Source organism: Salvelinus alpinus, chromosome 23 (assembly GCF_045679555.1).
Source record: "Salvelinus alpinus chromosome 23, SLU_Salpinus.1, whole genome shotgun sequence".
Taxonomy (NCBI): Eukaryota; Metazoa; Chordata; class Actinopteri; order Salmoniformes; family Salmonidae; genus Salvelinus; species Salvelinus alpinus.
The window spans coordinates 51,092,508-51,113,339 of NC_092108.1; the positions used below are offsets into that span (position 1 = coordinate 51,092,508).

Consider the following 20,832-nt stretch of genomic DNA (forward strand, 5'->3'; position numbering starts at 1 on the left):
TCCCATGGTGTTTATACTTGCGTTCTATTGTTTGTACAGATGAACGTGGTACCTTCAGGCATTTGCTCCCAAGGATGAACCAGACTTGTGGAGTCCTACAATTTATTTTCTGAGGTCTTGGCTGATTTCTTTTGATTTTCCCATGATGTCAAGCAAAGAGGCACTGAGTTTGAAGGTAGGCCTTGAAATACATCCACAGGTACACCTCCAATTGACTCACATGATGTTAATTAGCCTATCAGAAGCTTCTAAAGCCATGACATAATTTTCTTGAATTTTCCAAGCTGTTTAAAGGCACAGTCAACTTAGTGTATGTAAACTTCTGACCGACTGGAATTGTGATAAAGTGAATGATAAGAGAAATAATCTGCCTGTAAACAATTGTTGGAAAAATGACTTGTGTCATGCATAATGTAGATGTCCTAACCGACTTGTCAAAACTATAGTTTGTTAACAAGACATTTGTGGAGTGGTTGATAAACAAGTTTTAATGACTCCAACCTAAGTGTATGTAAACTTCTGACTTCAACTGTATATTGCAGCGAACACTAGGATTAGCCTACAGTTGGAAATTAATTTAGCCAACGAAATTGTCTCAACAGAATGAAACAAAACACTTTTTGCACATTTAAAGAACTGGTTTAGATGAGGATAAATAGGCCTACAATAATCATAATAATATACAATAATATAATGATAAAACAAATGATAAACATGGAAAGTAAATAAATAAAAGATAGAAAATTGCATCAAACCTGACTAGCGACCTGTCCACTAGAATATTAAAACGTGTCCCCATGGAGGGCATTCCCCTTCTTGGCTTCTTTTCACTATACTCTTTCTCCTCTAACTTTCGTTTTACTTCAGGCCAAGGCTCCCCTCTCTTCTCTTCTCAGCAACAGGTGCACGAGGTGAGCGGCCGGAACCAGCTTCAGCTGGACCTGGTCAGCCTAAGCAATACGTTTTAAGTTGCAATTGGTTGACACAGATAACAAGCTTGCAAAGTTGTTCATCACCTCACCAATTAAATTAACAGAGGACCGGTCCCGGGTTCAATCTTGGAATTTCGGGTCTGGTGGACCCGTGAAGACCTCTAATACACACATGCACACACAGCAACACGAGTGTACATGCAGCACCTGAGTACTTCATCCAATTCAAGCCTCACGAGCCATCATTGCCATAAGCTTAATCAGAGAGGGTTAACTGAGTTAGCTACTGAACAAGCAAAGCACAAGAGCATTATAGTCCATTTTAGATATACAGTAGTACACTCTGGCATTTTTACATTTTTACATTTAAGTCATTTAGCAGACGCTCTTATCCAGAGCGACTTACAAATTGGAAAGTTCATACATATTCATCCTGGTCCCCCCGTGGGGAATGAACCCACAACCCTGGCGTTGCAAGCGCCATGCTCTACCAACTGAGCCACACGGGACCCGTGTATGGCATGTTGGTGAGGGGCATGCTACAATTAATTGGTCAGTTGTTTGAGGCTAACGTTGGAGTCTTCTCCATGGGTGCGTTCCAAATGGCACCCTATTCTCTATATAGTGCACTACTATTGACCATATCCCTATGCAGTGCCATTTGATACGTACATCAAAGTAAAAAACAAAGCATTAAAGGTGTTAGGATCCTTTGTTATGTGGACAAATCATCAGAACCAGCCATTCACTCACACAGCGTGGCCATCAGTAAAGCATTAGCTAGCTGATCACTGGGCAAATGTTGCCTCACACACGGACACATTTAACGTACTGATTTGGTAGCTCACATTAGCACTGCCAGTGCAGTATTATACTGTGTTGTGGCGCAAGGCAGAGAAGCAGGCATTCATTAATTGGGCAGTGGAAAACTACTTGTAGACTTACGGTAACTACTTTCACTATCACTGGCATTGGAAGTGACGTGTTCTGGAATTAGAACAAAGCAGCAACGTATGGGTAAGTAGCCTAGAGTTGCAAAATTCCGGAAACTTTAAAAGAAATCTGGAAAATGTCACAGCTAAGTAGCCACAATGGAGGCAATGATACAGTGATTGAAATGAGTGGCTTTTTGGTACAAATTCCTTATGGGTCACAACAATACAGAAGTAAGAGAAACAGATAGGAGATGCTAGTGTAAAATGAGCTAGGTCGTGTCATTGTGATCAATTGACAACACTTTGCATGGTTACAAAAGAAGTGACCCTCACACCCATCAAAATTACATCACTTTTTAAGGTTACACACAATGGAAAATAAGATACTTCACTGTTAACCTATACATACAAACAAAAATATATCACTATTCTGGGGCACGCGTACACATGTACACACAGAGCATGCTCATTCTCCGATTTTTATATTTTTTCAAACAATTGAGCCCTTGTATGGCTTCACAAATAGGCAGAACACATCCCAAAGTGACTCTTCGTCTTTTGCAAGTCAACTAATCCAAGCCAGCTCTGCCCAGTTCAAGAGCATCCACACATGATTGTTTCATGTATGGGCATATTTCTAGTGGTATCAGTGTAGATGTTTTATTAGAAAAATACATGTAGATGTTGTATGAGCCAAAAATACATGCAGATGTTGTATGAGGTGATAAAAATAGGCTCTGGATGGAAATGTGATCTGGATGGACTTACCTGGTTTAATAAAAAGTTTTTGCTTATTTCCAAAACGATGAAATTACAACATCCTAAGCAAGGTAAAGATAAGCTAAAACTTTAAAAAGTTAAAAGTTTTAGCTCATCTTTAACTTACCTCAGATGTTTTCATTTAATCGTTTTGTAAATAAAACGATGAGCAAAAAAAGTAAGTAAACTATCCCTTTAAAGTACAAACAAAGACACGAGACAGCTGTAAGCCTTCGGTCAGCTCAGTTATTGGATGGAAGAGAGACTGGGGTTGAGATGAGCATGAAGCATTGCTGAGAAACCACTGGAGGAACAGTGTGGAGAATGAAACCGAGAGAGGGGGAGAGGGGACACTGAATGTTCAAATTATATTATATATGCTCTGGGGGCATATTTCACTTGATATCACTGATATAAGGTCAGGAGAAGTGAGAAAATTATAAAGATTGTGAAGAGATGGAGTGTTGTGTATGGGTGGCGGTGGGTAGCTGGACTGGGGGGACTTACTCTGGCTTTTGGATAGCATGTCATCAGGGTTGTCCTGTGGAGCAGTCAGCAGAGAGCAAGCCAAACAAGGAAAGAACAACCACAAGGACAAAATGTTACTGGAGTCACAGAGAGAAAGAGACGAGTGGGGGAGGACTACCACCGGACACTGCTGTGGCAATGCAACAGGGTGGCCATCTTGGCTCAACAGGAGAGAAAACAGGCTGATACACGGACTTCATGTTGTTTGTGATAGGCTACATTGCAGCTCTGTCCAATATTATATAGGGAAATTGACTATAAACCGGCTCTTACGAGAAGGATGCTGGACTGGTTCGTGTCCAAAGTTGCACTGGCCCATTTTTCCAAGTGTTACATGGGTGAATTTTATGTTTCTCTTGTGGGCTGGGGTCATGGTTCGGCCCCTGTTGCCAACACTGCCCCACTGTGTCCGGTGTGCCTTCACTGGCCTCTTCTCTCCTCCCGTGCCTGATCTCTACCATTGACAACCCAGAATGCCCGGGTGTAAACGGTCTCTTGATCTCGCTGTACTTACGGTCAACATCGCTCGTTTCCTGCTCGCTTGCATCCTTGTTGTAGAAAGGGAACTTTCGGGAAAATAGGTTCTTTTTACGCTTGTCATTGAGTGACTGCTGAGGAAGAAAACGAAAGGAAGGGGGGGTGGGCAGAAGGTATGGAGAATGTCTAATGTCGGTATGGAGAAAATATAGAAGCCCCTCACCACCTGGTGCTTTGACTCTGTGGCTAGCCTTGTAGCAAGGTTAACATGAGAGCTAAAGGCTTTAGCGGGGTTGGCATGAGAGCTACATTGACAATGTAGCTAGACCTGAAGCAAGATTTGCATGAGAGTTAAATGCTGATTTATACTCTGACAATGTGGCTAGCCCTGTAGCAGGGTAAGCATGAAGCTAAAGTAAAAAAAATCCAGATACTGGCACAATCGTCAAGCCACATTTCAGAGCTGTATTTATTAAGCTAATCAGCCACTTCAAGACCCAATATATCAGGCAAAAGGCTAAACAGTATATACACTGAGTATACAAAACATTAAGAACACTGCTCTTTCCATGACAGAGTGACCAGTTGAATCCAGGTGAAAGCTATGATCCCTTATTGATGTCACTTATTAAATCAACTTCAGTCAGTGTAGATGAAGGGGAGGATACAGGTTAAAGAAGGATTTTTAAGCCTTGAGACAATGGGGACATGTATTGTGTATGTGCACCATTCAGAGGGTGAAAGGGAAATATTTAAGTGACTTTGAACGGGGAATGGTAGTATGTGCCAGGCGAACCAGTTTGTGTCAAGAACTGCAACACTGCTACGCTTTTCACGCTCAACAGTTTCCCATGTGTATCAAGAATGGTCCACAACCCAAAAGACATCTAGCCAACTTTATACAACTGTGGGAAGCATTGGCGTCAACATGGGCCAGTATCCCTGTGGAACGCTTTCGACACCTTGTAGAGTCCATACCCCGACGAAATGAGGCTGTTCTGAGGGCAAAAGGGTTAGGGTTAGGGTGCAACTAAATATTAGGAATGTGTTTCTATATTTTGGTATACTCAGTGTAATTAATGCTCATCAATACTGGGGTTAGATATTGATTTCCATAGTGCTTGCTAATCAAGTTCAATGTGTGACAAGGTGTGCAATTTTAGGAATTATGGTTGATTAGTAATACATATTTTAATATAAAATACAGTACATATCTTACACAAGAAAAAGAAAGCCTCAAATTGTTAAAAAAATCCCTGAAAAAAATCCTTGTCAGCCACAAAATAAAAGTATTCTGTATCACCAAAACACTAAAGGAAAATGATGTATCGGAACACGATGGGCGAGATTCTACCGCTCTGTCAATCACCAATCGTATGTGGAGAGCCAAGATCACTCATTGGCTGCCAGTAGGCTGATAATGCCACCCCATCACAAAGTGAGCATGTGCAAAGCAAAGATGAGTGAGTGGTGAGGAGGCCTCGGAGAAAGCTTGGGAAGAAAAACGAGGTGACCTACGTCATAATTCTTAAGAGGCAATTGATTTGCATGCAAAATGGGATGCAGAGAAGGGAAAACCCCCAAAGCTAGCTTTTTGTGCATACACATGCCAAGAGTAGCAATTTCACTGCTTTTGTTTCAGTGCTTTCTTATCCCCTATAATGCTAACAAGATTAGCTGTAAATATCGTCCCATTCCCAATCTTTCCCAAGCTTTAGATTGATCTAGTGACATCAGTAGTGTCTACTGGTTGGGGGCCAATTCAGTCCAACCTGCTTTGGGTTATTTCACTGCATCCAGGGCCATGCTGCACCTAGCGAGTAAAGTTGAAGACTATTGAGATAAACAGAGAGAGAGAGAAAGAGGGGGAGTGTGAGAGCAAGGAAAAGAGTCGGGTGGTGGAGGTAGTGGCAGAAGTGGCAGACGGTCAGACGTCAATGGCAAGCGTATCTCTCCCTCCTTTTCCACTCATGCACGTTTTGTCTTTTTCGGTTTGCCTTGTTAGGAGTCGGCGGCACTGGGGTGTTTCGGTTGGCGTGCGGGATACTTTTTGGATGGTAACACATCTAGTCTATGGGCTCGCCCACTCAGGTTTGTCAATGTAGTTGTATTAAAAGTTATTAAAAAAGGGAAATGAATGACAGCTAGACTTGAGGCAGCGTCAGTCAAAAGGTTGTCGACAGACATGCTGTTAAAGAGCTGTCTAGCATTTCCAAACATTAGTCACAATCAGATTGATTAGTATTTGTAATTCAAGTGGCAGCAGAAAGTACTAATCATTGGACTAAAACTATACACACAATTTGAAATTCTGCAAATTACATTTTCTGCTGTAAAATACTGGATCCTGAAATTATTAACACCCTTGATAAAGATGAGCAAAAATGAAATAAAAATTGAAATAATGAGCTATATTGAATGCTCCCAAAAAAATAAGAGAAAGAGATTTTGTTTAATAAGTAATAAATACAGAAATCTCAAAAGTGTAGGTCAAAAGATTATTGACACCCCGTTTTCAATAGTTCCCCTTGTGAGGATAACGGCACTGAGCCTTTTCCTAAAATGTTCTATGAGTTGAAAATTCCCTTCCCTAAATTATTTATGAGCTCTCGAGTAGCGCAGCGGTCTAAGGCACTGCATCTCAATGCAAGAGGCGTCACTACAGTCCCTGGTTCGAATCAAGGCTGAATCACATTCGGCCGTGATTGAGAGTCCCTTGGGGCAGCGCACAATTGGCCCAGCGTCGTCCGGGTTTGGCCGGGGTAGGCCGTCATTGTAAATAACAATTTGTTCTTAAATGACTTGCCAAGTCAAATAAAGGTTAAATAAAAAAATCGAACATTCTCCCGGCTGCCAATCGCCGTGCCCGAAGCACCTGTCACTCACATGGCTCTCTCAGATACCTAAATTATTAATAGCCAATGCCTGACTACAAGCTACAAGTGAAGACAGACATATCAGAAATGCAACGACGTGCGTCCTTTTCGAATTCCGAGGCGCATATCGAAGATGTTATAACTGTCCACATTTACTTTTCGTCAGCCAACAAGATGAGTAGGCCTAATGAACAGCAAAAGCACAAGCCTATGTCAATCTACTATCCCCCATAGTACAAAAGTTAACCTATTCTATGGGTCAGCTGTCCTTCTGTGCGAGAAATAAATATTCCAAATATACTCTGGGACAGTTGTTGGACGTGATAGATCAAAAAAACTTTAAAAAACAAATGAAGCTGATGCAACAGATTATCTTAAAATGTTGATAAACTATTAGGCAATTTTTCACATAATAAGTGCAGCAATGTGCATACAGAAATAGGCTATAAACTCTAATATTCCAAAATGCAATTACCAGGAAAACAGCGCAAATGCTAGCAGTTTCAAAAATATGTGGACACCTGCTCGTCGGGCGATCATTTCAAAATCATGGACATTAATATAGAGTTAGTCCCCCCTTTGCTGCTAAAATAGCCTTCACTCTTCTGGGAAGGCTTTCCACTAGATGTTGGAACATTGCTGCGGGGACTTGCTTCCATTTAGCCACAAGACCATGAGTGAGGTCAGGCACTGATGTTGGGTGATTAGGCATGGCTTGCAGTCAGCGTTCCAATTCATCCCAAAGGTGTTCGATGGGGTTGAGGTCAGGGCTCTGTGCAGGTCAGGGCTCAAGTTCTTCCACACCGATCTTGAAACACTATTTCTGTATGTACCTCGCTTTGCGCACGGGGGAATTGTCATGCTTAAACAGGAAAGGGCCTTCTCCAAACTGTTGCCACAAAGTTGGAAGCACAGAATCGTCTAGAATGTCATTGTATGCTGTAGCGTCAAGATTTCCCTTCACTGGAACTAAGGGGCCTAGCCTGAACCATGAAAAACAGCCCCAGACCATTAATCCTCCACCAAACTTTGCATTTGGGAAGGTAGCATTCTCCTAGCTGCTCGGCCATGAAACCCATTTCATGAAGCTCCCTAACGAACAGTTATTGGGCTGACATTGCTTCTTGAGGCAGTTTGGAACTCTGTAGTGCGTGTTAAAATCGAGGAAAGGCAATTTTATGCGCTACGCGCTTCAGCACTCGCCGGTCACATTCTGTGAGCTTGTGTGGCCTACCACTTCGTGGCTGAGCTGTTGTTTCTCCTAGACACATCCACAATAACAGCATCTACAGTTGACCAGGGCAGCTCTAGCTGGACAGACATTTTATGAACTGACTTTAATAACTCAACCTATGATGGTGCCACATTGAAAGTCCCTGAGCTCTTCATTAAGGGCCATTCTACTGCAAATGTTTGTAATTAAAAGTCTCATTAAAGTTTGGCTACATTTTCAGGTGCCTCCCTCACGTCAGCATCGGTCTGGACATGACAGGCTGTAGCCAATACGCATAGGCTATAACCTACACTTCGACATGTAGGCTAATTATTTATGTACATCTATATACACTTATGTTTTTCTTTAAAGAATAGCTACTATTTTTTGGATAAAAAATGTAATTGGATATTTTTCAAGAACCTCTTGAAGGCCAAATGGCCTTGTCCCTAAATGCCCGAGATTCCCGGCATGCCCATAACAAAGATCCACCACCATATTTTACAGTAGGTATGGATTTATTTTCTGCTCATGCATTCTCATTTAGATGCCAAACCCACTGCTGGTGTGTATAGCCAAAGAGCCTACTGTAAAATATGGTGGTGGATCTTTGATGTTATGGGGCAATTTTTCTTGCACTGGTCCTAGACTTTACCCAGTACAAGGACATTTTAGTCAATAATCTACCCAATAATTTACCCAGTGCAAGGGAATTAATTAATTAAAAAAAACGTTTTTTGACTAACATGTTGGTCTGGAGCCCTGAAGGTGAGGTATTTCTCAGTCCTGTCGAAGCTCTGTCTGGCACACCAATGGAACCAGCTTCCCCCTGATGCTAAGACAGTAGAGTCCCTGCCCATTTTCCAAAAACGTCTGAAACCGAACCTCTTTGAAGACCATTTTAAATATCTCAGTCTTCCCCCCCCCGCCCTCAAAAATAAATAACTAGCACCGATTTTCCTTAAAACATCTTCGGGATTGGCTCAACCGGGTCGGTTGAGCTAACATAGGCTAATGCGATTAGCATGAGGTTGTAAGTAACAAGACAATTTCCCAGGACATAGACATATCTGATATTAGCACAAAGCATAAATTCTTGTTCATCTAACTGCACTGTCCTATTTACAGTAGCTATTACAGTGAAAGAATACCATGCTATTGTTTGAGGAGAGTGCACAATTTCGAACATGAAAAGTTATTAATAAACAAATTAGGCACATTTGGGCAGTCTTGATACAACATTTTGAACAGAAATGCAATGGTTCATTGGATCAGTCTAAAACTTTGCACATACACTGCTGCCATCTAGTGGCCAAAGTCTAAATTGCACCAGGGCTGGAATAATACATTAAGGCCTTCTCTTGCATTTCCAAGATGATGGTATTATCTTTTACCAGATCTATTGTGTTATAGTCTCCTACATTCCTTTCACATTTCCACAAACATCAAAGTGTTTCCTTTCAAATGGTACCAAGAATATGCATATCCTTGCTTCAGGGCATTAGGTTAGATTTGGGTATGTCATTTTAGGCGAAAATGTAAAAAAATATATAAGAGGATACGCCCCTTTAAATGACTGAAATATCAATTGAAAACCACATTGTCAATCATTTTGACCCCTACCTTTTTGAGAAAAAAAGTATTACTTGTTAAACAAAATACCTTTCTCGGAGTATTTTATTAGTATAAAATAATATCATTTGGGCTTCCTGAGTGGCGCAGCGATCTAAGGCATTGCATCGCAGTGTTAGCTGCGTCACTAGCGATCCTGGTTCGATACGAGGATGTATCGCAGCTGACCGGGAGGCGGCACACAATTGGCCCAGCGTCGTCCGGGTTAGGGGAGGGTTTGGCCGGCTGGGATGTCCTTGTCCCATCGCACTCTAGCGACTCTTGTGGCGGGCTGGGTGCATGCACGCCGACACGGTCGCCAGGTGTACGGGGTTTCCTCCGACACATTGGTGCGGCTGGCTTCCGGGTTAAGCGAGCAGCGCGGCTTGGCGTGGTCGTGTTTCAAGCGCTCACGACTCTTGACCCGTACAGGAGTTGCAGCAATGGGAAAAGACTAACTACCAATTGGATATCATATTGGGGAGAAAAAAGGATAAAAAAATATATTATTTTAAAATGTTTTAGCTCAGTATTTTAATTATTTTACAGCCATTTTTGCTCATCTTTATGAAGGGTGTCAATCATTTCAGACCCCACTATATATTCCAAATGGTGAGGTCATCCTGTATGCAGACTACATGATTAATTCTATAATCATACACTTCAAACCCTAATTAAACACAATGCAAGTATTGCTTTAAAGTGTCACAATACTCATTAATCAGATCAAACACTAAATCTAATGTCCTCCTTCCTCATAACGAGACAGAAATGTTACTTACCCCTCTGTCTCGCGACTTGGAGTTAAACTTGACCGTCTTTAGCCGCGCCCTCTCTTTCTTCTCCACCCTGAGGGTTAAGGTCATGAAAGTTCATTAGAGGTCGTTAACCTGATAAAATATGTCAGTAACACAATTGAGGGTTGCAAGATTATGTAATTTATAGATCGGCAGGTAAGGGTGCTCTCGAGCGACTAGATATTCTTTACCATTCAGCCATCAGATTTTCCACCAATGCTCCTTATAGGACACATCACTGCACTCATCTCTGTATACCCGTCACAAGACCCGCTGGTTGATGCTTACGCCTCACTCACTACTGCAGCCCTCATCCTCCACATACAACACACTTTCATATTCTGTTAAAGTTCCCCAAAGCACACTCATCCATGGGTCGCCCCTCTTTTTAGTTCGCTGCAGCAACCGACTGGAACGAGCTGCAAAAAAACACTCAAATTGGACAGTTTTATCTCCATCTCTTCATTCAAATACTCAATCATGGACACTCTTACAGACAGTTGTGGCTGCCTCGCATGATGTATTGTTGTCTCTACCTTCTTTCCCTTTGTGCTGTTGTCTGTGGCCAATAATGTTTGTACCATGTTTTGTGCTCCTGCCATGTTGTGTTGCTACCATAATGTGTTGTCATGTGTTGCGGCCATGCTATGTTGTTGTCTTAGGTCTCTCTTTATGAAGTGGTGTGGTGTCTCTCTTGTCGTGATGTGTGTTTTTTCATATATATATATATATATAAATAAATACTTATGTCGTGAAATAAAATGCAAATTAATTACTTAAAAATCATACAATGTGATTTTCTGGATTTTTGTTTTAGATTCCATCTCTCACAGTTGAAGTGTACCTATGATAAAAAATTACAGACCTCTACATGCTTTGTAAGTAGGAAAACCTGCAAAATCGGCAGTGTATCAAATACTTGTTCTCCCCACTGTATATATATATATATTTTTTTTTTTAAATCCCAGCCCCCATCCCCACAGGAGGCCTTTTGGTAGGCTGTCATTGTAAATAAGAAATTGTTCTTAACTGACATGCCAAGTTAAATAAAAAAAAAAGTAAAGTAAAAAATATTCAAGAAACGTTCCCAAAATTCCTGGTTTGGAGCGTTCCCTGTTCGAGGATTCCGAGTTGGAAGATTCCCTCCCTGCTTATTCTCTTTCCTGATTCCAGGAATTCAAAATTCAATGTTTGTTAGACGTTTTCATAGCTCAAAAGTAGTCTTCTATTGAGTGAACTATTTTGTAAATCCTACTGTATGCAACAATCCAATATGATTGGTTAAAATAAGCACCATGCAATTTCTAGATTTGCAGTACTTTTCCATTCATTTGTGGCCCTGACATACAGGACATCGGACACAGAGAAGTATCTATATCCAGACCACTCAGAGGCTATGGATAAATATTCAGAAACGGTCTAATGGAAACCAAAGCTTCGGCAGGGAGGAACCCAATATGTACCTGAATGTGCCAAATCTATTTTAGAACGGCAAGTTCTTCAAAGGTAAAAGTGTTTTGAAGTCACAGCATTAATTGTGTAGGAGCTGCGGACTATGGCAGGGATAGGTAACTTGTCGAGGAGGTCCGAAACACTTTTGTTTTTTATTCTCTCTGTCTAATCAAGGACTGATTCAGAACTGGGACATCAAGAGTACAACTAACTACGAGTTAGAAGAGAAAAACAGGAGGGGGTTTACCTTCTCTTGCTGGGGATGACACCCACTTCCTCTGCCTCGCCCTCCGGGGTCACCTGCCGCGCCTGCCACCACTCGTCGTCTGAGGCGTTCACCACATGCAGGATGTCCCCGAATTTAAAGTTGAGCCCCTGAGAGGGGAGCCCTGAGTCCTTTGTCTTGTCATAGTCGAATAGGACTCTGGAAAGAGTAGGAAACAAGTCACATTCAGTAAGTGAGTTTGATCATTTAGATGTAGTCATCTGGATGGCATATGGCTAATACTTGATTAACAGTAAACTATAATGTGTAGTAACCAAACATTATACAACTACAGTTTGTCAGATGCTTCAAGATCACAAAATTAGTACAATGTTAAAATGAGTCCACATCCCACGCCACGGTTGTGTTGATCCTGCTATATGCCTCAACTAAATGAATGGAAATATGACCACTGCAAATTTTGAAATCATACAGTGCTTATCTTTACCATTCATTTTAGATTGCAGAATATAACTGAATCTACAAAACAGATGGCCTGAGACATGGAATTAACTCAACAGATGAATACATTTTGGCAAACTTCTAAACATCTGACAAACTTCGATTTTCGGAGGTTAATGCAACCGCTGTGTCAGATTTCAAAAAAACTTTACGGAAAAAGAAAACCATGCAATAATCTGAGTACGGCGCTCAGAGACCAACACAACCCAAACAGATATCCGCCATGTTGGAGTCAACAGAAGTCAGAAATAGCATTATAAATATTCACTTACCTTTGATGATCTTCATCAGAATGCACTCCCAGAAATCCCAGTTCCACAATAAATGTTTGATTTGTTCGATAAAGTTCATCATTTATGTCCAAATACCTCCTTTTTGTTCGCGCGTTTAGCCCAGTATTCCAAATGCATGACGGGCGATCACTAGGAGCAGACGAAAAGTCAAAAAGTTCCGTTACAGTCCGTAGAAACATGTCAAACGAAGTATAGAATCAATTGTTAGGATGTTTTTAACATAAATCTTCAATCTTCCGGTTCCAACCGGAGAATTCCTTTGTCTTCAGAAATTCAAAGGAACGCAAGCTAACTATCACGTGAAAGCGCATTCTTAGCTCATGGCACTCGGGGAGAGACCTTACTCAATCCCCTCTCATTCGCCCCCACTTCACAGTAAAAGCATCAAACAAGGTTCTAAAGACTGTTGACATCTAGTGGAAGCCTTAGGAAGTCCAATATGACTCCATAGACACTGTGTATTCGATAGGCCAAGAGTTGAAAAACTACAAACCTTAGATTTCCCACTTCCTGGTTGGATTTTTCTCAGGTTTTCACCTGCCATATGAGTTCTGTTATACTCACAGACATCATTCAAACAGTTTTAGAAACTTCAGAGTGTTTTCTATCCAAATCTACTAATAATATGCATATATCAGCAACTGGGACTGCGTAGCAGGCAGTTTACTCTGGGCACAAACGTGAAAATGCTGCCCCCTGGCCCAAACAGGTTAACCTGTCTAGGAACGGGGTTCCGCTAGCGGCAACCTCGCCAACAGCCAATGAAATTGCAGGGCGCCAAATTCAATCAACAGAAATCTCATAATTCAAATTTCTCAAACATACAAGTATTAGACACCATTTTAAAGATACAATTCTCGTTAATCCAAACACAGTGTCCGATTTCAAAAAGGCTTTTCGGCGAAAGCAGAACATATCATTATGTTAGGTCAGCAACTAGTCACAGAAAGTATACAGCGATTTTCCAACCAAAGAGAGGAGTCACAAAAAGCAGAAATAGAGATAAAATGAATCACTAACCTTTGATATTCTTCATCAGATGACACTCCCGGGACAACATGTTACACAATACATGTCTGTTTTGTTCGATCAAGTTTATATTTATATCCAAAAACCGCAGTTTACATTTGGCTTTGCTTCCAAAACATCCCGTGAATTTGCACAGAGCCACATCACTTTACAGAAATACTCATAATAAACATTGATAAAAGATAAAAGTGTTATTCACAGAATTAAAGATATACTTCTCCTTAAGCAAGGCTCTAAAGTGAGAATAATTTGGTTGCATATGCAACAAAATATTTAGCTGTGCAACCAGGAATTTTAATTGGGGACCACCAATGCGACCCAAAAAATAATCCACATTTTTGGTTTAATTTTTATTTCTAATAACTGTCGTAATGATAAGGCTTCCTTGTATCACTGTTTCCTGAGCGCAGATTATTTAACATCATGCACCATTAATACAACAAAAACTGCTAGTTTCTAACCCAAAAAAAATCTGACCCGTATTACTGGCACAACCTTTTTATCTTCCTGTCACAGAAACCATGCTGCGGGCCGCTATAAAACTACTCGTGGGTCGCATTTGTTTTACACCTTGTTCAGTCATGTTTGTTAACTCATTAGCTAGCTAGCTATCAACCTAGTAACTTTACCAGAACACCCCCCCCCCAAAAAAAAAATATGTATATTTTTTTTATTTAACCTTTATTTAAGCAGAGGCCTCAATTTGGGGGCACAGAAAGGAAAAGGGTTAACCTGTTATGGCTGCAATCCCGTTAACGGGATAAGTGTCATCAACAACCGCTGAATAACAAAAGGCTAAGCGCTACATTCAATAAATATTACTAAAAATATTTATATTCATGAAATGACAAGTGCAATATAGGAAAACACAGCTTAGCCTTTTGTTAATCCACCTGTCGTGTCAGATTTTGGAATTATGCTTTACAGTGAAAGTAATCCAAGCGTTTGTGTAAGTTTATCGATCGCTCGACAAAACATTAAGTACACTTAGCATCAAGTAGCTCGGTCACGAAAATCAGAAAAGCAATCAAATTAATCGTTTACCTTTGATCTTCAGATGTTTTCACTCAAGAGACTCCCAGTTAGACAACAAATGTTCCTTTTGTTCCATAAAGATTATTTTTATATCCAAAATACCTCCGTTTGTTTTGCGCGTTATGTTCAGAAATCCACAGGAAAGAGCGGTCACGACAACGCAGACGAAAATTCCAAATAGTTTCCATAATGGCCACAAAAACATGTCAAACGTTTTTTATAATCAATCCTCAGGTTGTTTTTAAAATATATAATCGATAATACACTGCTCAAAAAAATAAAGGGAACACTTAAACAACACAATGTAACTCCAAGTCAATCACACTTCTGTGAAATCAAACTGTCCGCTTAGGAAGCAACACTGATTGACAATAAATTTCACATGCTGTTGTGCAAATGGAATAGACAAAAGGTAGAAATTATAGGCAATTAGCAAGACCCCCAATAAAGGAGTGGTTCTGCAGGTGGTGACCACAGACCACTTCTCAGTTCCTATGCTTCCTGGCTGATGTTTTGGTCACTTTTGAATGCTGGCGGTGCTTTCACTCTAGTGGTAGCATGAGACGGAGTCTACAACCCACACAAGTGGCTCAGGTAGTGCAGCTCATCCAGGATGGCACATCAATGCGAGCTGTGGCAATAAGGTTTGCTGTGTCTGTCAGTGTAGTGTCCAGAGCATGGAGGCGCTACCAGGAGACAGGCCAGTACATCAGGAGACGTGGAGGAGGCCGTAGGAGGGCAACAACCCAGCAGCAGGACCGCTACCTCCGCCTTTGTGCAAGGAGGAGCACTGCCAGAGCCCTGCAAAATGACCTCCAGCAGGCCACAAATGTGCATAGACTCTGTCTCATGCTACCACTAGAGTGAAAGCACCGCCAGCATTCAAAAGTGACCAAAACACAATATTCAATAATCTGAAAACAGCGTTCAGCCACAAAAGAAAGCCATACAGTTACCCGCCCAAATTGTGCAGTCAACAAAACTCATAAAAAGCATTATAAATCTTCACTTACCTTTGCTGATCTTCGTCGGAATGCACTCCCAGGAATCCCACTTCCACAAGAAATGTTCGTTTTGTTCCGGTAATGTCCATCATTTATGTCCAAATAGCTATTTTTGTCGCGTGTTTGGTATACAAATCCATTGTCAGGAAAGTGCGTTCACTAACACCTGACGAAATGTAACAGTCCGTAGAAACATGTCAAACGATGTATTGAATCAATCTTTAGAATGTTTTTAACATAAATCTTGAATAACATTCCAACCGGAGAATTACATTGACTTCAGCTGAGCGATGGAACGGAGCTCCCTCTTATGTGAACGCGCATGGTGAAAGAATGGTCACCTCATGGCAGTGGTGACTCATTCCTGTCTCCTTCGGCCCCCCTTCACAGTAGAGTCATCAGACAAAGTTCTACAGATTGTTGGCATCTAGTGGAAGCCGTAGGAAGTGAAAACTCATCCATATCTCGCTGTAATTTCAATGGGAGCTTGGTTGAAAATCTACCAGCCTCAGAATTTCCACTTCCTGTTTGGATTTTTTCTCAGGTTTTTGCCTGCCATATGAGTTCTGTTATACTCACATACACAATTCAAACAGTTTTAGAAACTTCCGAGTGTTTTCTATCCAATACCAATAATAATATGCATATATTAGCAACTATGACTGAGGAGCAGGCCGTTTATTCTGGGCACCTCTGTGCACCTTTCATCCAATCTACTCAATACTGCCCCTGCAGCCATAAGAAGTTAACCCGGAAGCCAGCTGCACCAATGTGTCGGAGGAAATGCCGTTCAACTGACGACCATAGTCAGCCTGCGGACACCCGGCCTGCCACAAGGAGTCGCTAGACCGCGATGAACCAAGTAAAGCCCCCCCGGCCAAACCCTCCCCTAACCTAGACGACGCTGGGCTCATTGTGTGCCGTCATATGGGACTCTCGGTCACGGCCGGTTGTGACACAGCCTGGGACCGAACCCCAAGCTGTAGTGACACCACAACTCTTAGACAGCTGCGCCACTCGTGAGGCCTCTCCTAATTTTTTCAAGTTAGGAGCACCTGTGCTACCAATGAAACATTTTAATTTATAGCCCTGAGTGCAACGTTAAGCTGTAGACCTTCAATCTATTTAGAGGTGGTGATGTCTTTTAGTTTGTTTTGGAGTCATCTCCACCCCCCTAGAGTTGACTGATGCATGCACCTGTGCATCACACGGTGACATCATTTTGAATATTGAATAGCTCTCCGTGTGTTTATGCTAGTGAATTACTGTTGCACATCAATCCCTTTTTTCCGCCGTTATAAAGTTTCTGCCAATTCCACATGGGGCTTGTGATAGCAGATTTTTTCTACACATGAGAGGATCTGGACAAGAAAATCACCACGAGATTGTCTGTAAAATCTGAACCGTGTAAGCTACAAACCAATATGTCACCAATATCGAAAGCGGAGACTCTCACAAACACAAAGGTGCTGGTTGTTTAGCTCTAAGACGCACACCAGCTTCAAGGGAGTCGTCAATGTAACCCAGTACCAGGCTGTAGAAATTGCAAAAAGTGCAAAGGGGGCAAAATGTGCCCAAAATAATGTGACCAAACATGGGTCTAAATATTTTTCCCTAAGTTTTCTTATACACTACATTATCAACAGTATGTGGACACCTGCTCTTCGAACATCTCATTCCAAAATCCTGGGCATTAATATAGAGTTGGTCCCCCCTTTGCTGCTAAGAGTCCAATGGCAGTGAGCTTTACACCACTCCAGCCGACCCTTGGCATTGTGCATGGTGATCTTAGGCTTGTGTCCGTGCGGCTGCTCAGCCATGGGAAACCCTTTCATGAAGCTCCCGACGAACAGTTGTTGTGCTGACATTGCTTCCAGAAGCAGTTTGGAACTCGGTAGTGAGTGTTGCAACCGAGGACAGAAGATTTAAGGCGCTAAGTGCCTCAGGACTCGGCGGTCGCGTTTTGTGAGCTTGTGTGGCCTACCACTTCAACGGTGGGCCATTGTTGCTCCTAGATGTTTCCACTTCAAGATAACAGCACTTACAGTTGACTGGGGCAGCTCTAGCAGGCCATGAATTTTACGAACTGACTTGTTGGAAAGTAAAAGCCAAATTCAATGTTTCATAAAAATATTTTGTTATATATTTTTTGTATACCGACAAGGGTCCTAAAATTCCAAATCAAGTTGCTAAATGTTACATTTTACGACCATTTTAAAACAATTCCATATGTTAGCTTAGTAGATATTGCGATCTAAGGGCTTAGACCTACAGATGTTAAAGCTAATGGTCATTTACATTTTTGGAGAACCTCTTTAGGTCTTACCTAACGTAGAGTGACCTCTTCTGGCTGGTCCGCAGCGAGCCTGACCCCGAGCTGATGCTGCTGTTCATCATCTGTTCTCGCAGGTCGTGGATCTTGGCTTCAAATCGACTGTACTCTGAAAGGAAAACATAAGCAAAATAGACACAATATTGGCTTAATTCATTAAGAAGAAAAATCAAAAAATGTATAAAAAATGTACTAAAAGAAACAAAAAGGCCTCGTCCCAATAATCTCTCTTTCCCCCCAAAGTGTTCACTTGTTCCCTTCACTGATTTGAAAGTAAATGACTGGTGTAAGAAATATAGTAGAAACTCCCCCAAGCCCATTCCTCTACCAATCCAATGCATTTGTGGGAAGTAGTGAACGAGAGTAAACTTAAGAAAGAAGATATTATTGGGACACACCCTATAATATGGGGTCCAAAATTGACACCCTTGATAAAGATGAGAAAAAATGACTATATAAAATAAATATATAAAAACAGGGAAATTATATTATTTTATATTAATACAATTCCCCAGAGAAAAATATTTATTTTAACAAGTAATATTTATTTTCTCAAATAAGGTAAGGGTTAAAATTATTGACACCCCTGTTTTTAATACCATTCAATACTTCACTTGGTGAGGATAACGGCACTGAGCTTTTTTCAAAAATGTTTTATGAGATTGGGGAACACATTGGGAGTGATCTTACACCATTAATTAATTTTTCCAGATTCTTGATATCCTTTGTCTACGCTTATGTACTGCCCTCTTCAATTCAAACCACAGGTTTTTAATGATCTTCATGTCCGGAGACTAAAATGGCCATTGCAAATTGAGGTGTCGTGCATTTATGGATGCCAAGGGAAGCCAGGCTTCCCCAAAAAATTGACCAAGAAAATAAATATCCTTCAATTCGCAAGAAGCTGAATGCATCTAAACAGAGAAAGCATCTGAGCGAACGAAACAGCGCCCCTCTGTCTCAGTATGTGTAGCCCACTATCTGATAGTCAAAAAGAGTATGACATTGTTGCCACCCGTAGCGCTGAATATCTAACTTTGATATCAAAGGTCCCACAATTGACAGTGCATTTCAGAGCAAAAACCATGCCATGAGGTCGAAGGAATTGTCTGTAGAGTTCCGATTTTTGCCACATTTTGCTACGTTACAGGCTTATTCTAAAATGTATTAAAAAATATATAATCTACACACAATACCCCATAATGACAAAGAAATAACCGTTAAAAAAAAAACATTTTTGTAAAACAATTATGAAATACCATACTTACATAAGTATTCAGACCCTTTGCTATGAGATGAAAAATTGAGCTCAGGTGCATCCTGTTTCCATTGATCATCCTTGAGATGTTTCTTCAACTTGATTGGAGTCCACCTGGGGTTAAATTCAATTGATTGGACACACCTGTCTATATAAGGTCCCACAGTTGAGAGTGCATGTCAGAGCAAAAACCAAGCCATGAGGTCAAAGGAATTGTCTGTAAAGCTCCTAGACAAGATTGTGCCGAGATCTGGGGAAAGGTACCAAAACATTTATGCAGCATTGAAGGTCTCCAAAAAACAGTGGCCTCCATCATTGTTAAATGGAAGAAGAACCACCAAGACTCTTCTTAGAGCTGGCCGCCCGGCCAAACTGAGCAATCGGGGGAGAAGGGCCTTGGTCAAGGAGGTGACCAAGAACCCGATGGTCCCTCTGACAGAGCTCCAGAGTTTCTTTGTGGAGATGGGAGAACCTTCCAGAAGGACAACCATCTCTGCAGCACTCCACCTTTCAGGTTTTTATGGTAGAGTGGCCAGACAGAAGACACTCAGTAAAATGCACATGACAGCCCGCTTGGAGTTTGCCAAAAGACTCTCAGATCATGAGAAACAAGATTCTCTGTTCTGATGAAACCAAGATTGAAATCTTTGACCTGAATGCCAAGAGTCACGTCTGTAGGAAACCTGCACCATCCCTACGGTGAAGCATGGTGGTGACAGCATAATGCTGTGGGGATGTTTTTCAGCGGGGACAGGGAGACTAGTCAGGATCGAGGCAAAGATTAACAGATTAAAGTACAGAGAGATCCTTGAAAACCTGCTCCATAGCACTCAGGACCTCCGACTGGGGCGAAGGTTCATCTTCCAAAAAGGACAATGACAGTCAAGTCAGGACAATACAGGAGTGGTTTAGGGACAAGTCTCTGAATGTCTCTGAATGTCCTTGAGTGGCCCAGCCAGAGCCCGGACTTGAACCCGATCGAACATCTCTGGAGAGACCTGAAAATAGCTGTGCAGCAACGCTCCCCATCCAACCTGACAGAGCTTGAGAGGATCTGCAGAGAAGAATGGGAGAAACTCCCCAAAAACAGGTGTGCCAAGCTTGTAGCGTCTTACCCAAGAAGACTCAATGCTGTAATTGCTTCCAAAGGTGCTTCAACAAAGTACTGAGTGAAGGGTCTGAATACTTATGTAAATGTGATCTGTTTTTGTTGTTGTAATAAATTAGCAACAATTTCTAAAAACCTGTTTTTGCATTGTCATTATGGGGTATTGTGTGTAGATTGATGAGGGGAAAAAACTATGTCATCAATTTTAGAATATTATCACGGTTTCACATAGGTTGTAATATGGCTTTTTTTCCCTCGCTTGGCTTCCCTGGTGATTTTACCCAAGCATCGCTACTGGCAAAATGTTGATTTTGTTGTCAATTAACAATTTCTGTGTGGCCAAGTTCCAGCCTCCTGGCAGAGAAACCAGGTTTTGGCTAAAATGTCTTGGTACTGGGTAAAGTTCATGATGCCGTTGACGTTAACAAGCGCCCCAGGACCAGTAGAAGCAAAATAGCACCATAAC

The 20,832-nt window shown here is 41.4% G+C and overlaps 1 protein-coding gene across 20 annotated transcripts in view; it reads right to left on the reverse strand.

Annotated features, from left to right (window-relative positions):
- LOC139551227 (disks large homolog 1-like) overlaps positions 1-20,832 on the reverse strand; it is a 279,300-nt gene that overhangs the window by 20,618 nt on the left and 237,850 nt on the right. For 10 of the 20 annotated variants that reach the window (XM_071362713.1, XM_071362704.1, XM_071362705.1 and 7 more), the window contains 5 exons: positions 17,995-18,109; positions 11,828-12,004; positions 10,114-10,180; positions 3,669-3,765; positions 1,878-1,919 (listed from right to left, as the gene is read on the reverse strand). In XM_071362713.1, coding sequence (XP_071218814.1) covers positions 1,878-1,919; positions 3,669-3,765; positions 10,114-10,180; positions 11,828-12,004; positions 17,995-18,109 — 498 coding nt within the window. Of the gene's footprint in view, positions 1-1,877; positions 1,920-3,133; positions 3,168-3,668; positions 3,766-10,113; positions 10,181-11,827; positions 12,005-17,994; positions 18,110-20,832 lie in introns of all 20 variants that reach the window. The other 10 variants (XM_071362706.1, XM_071362703.1, XM_071362716.1 and 7 more) reach the window with 5 other exon arrangements.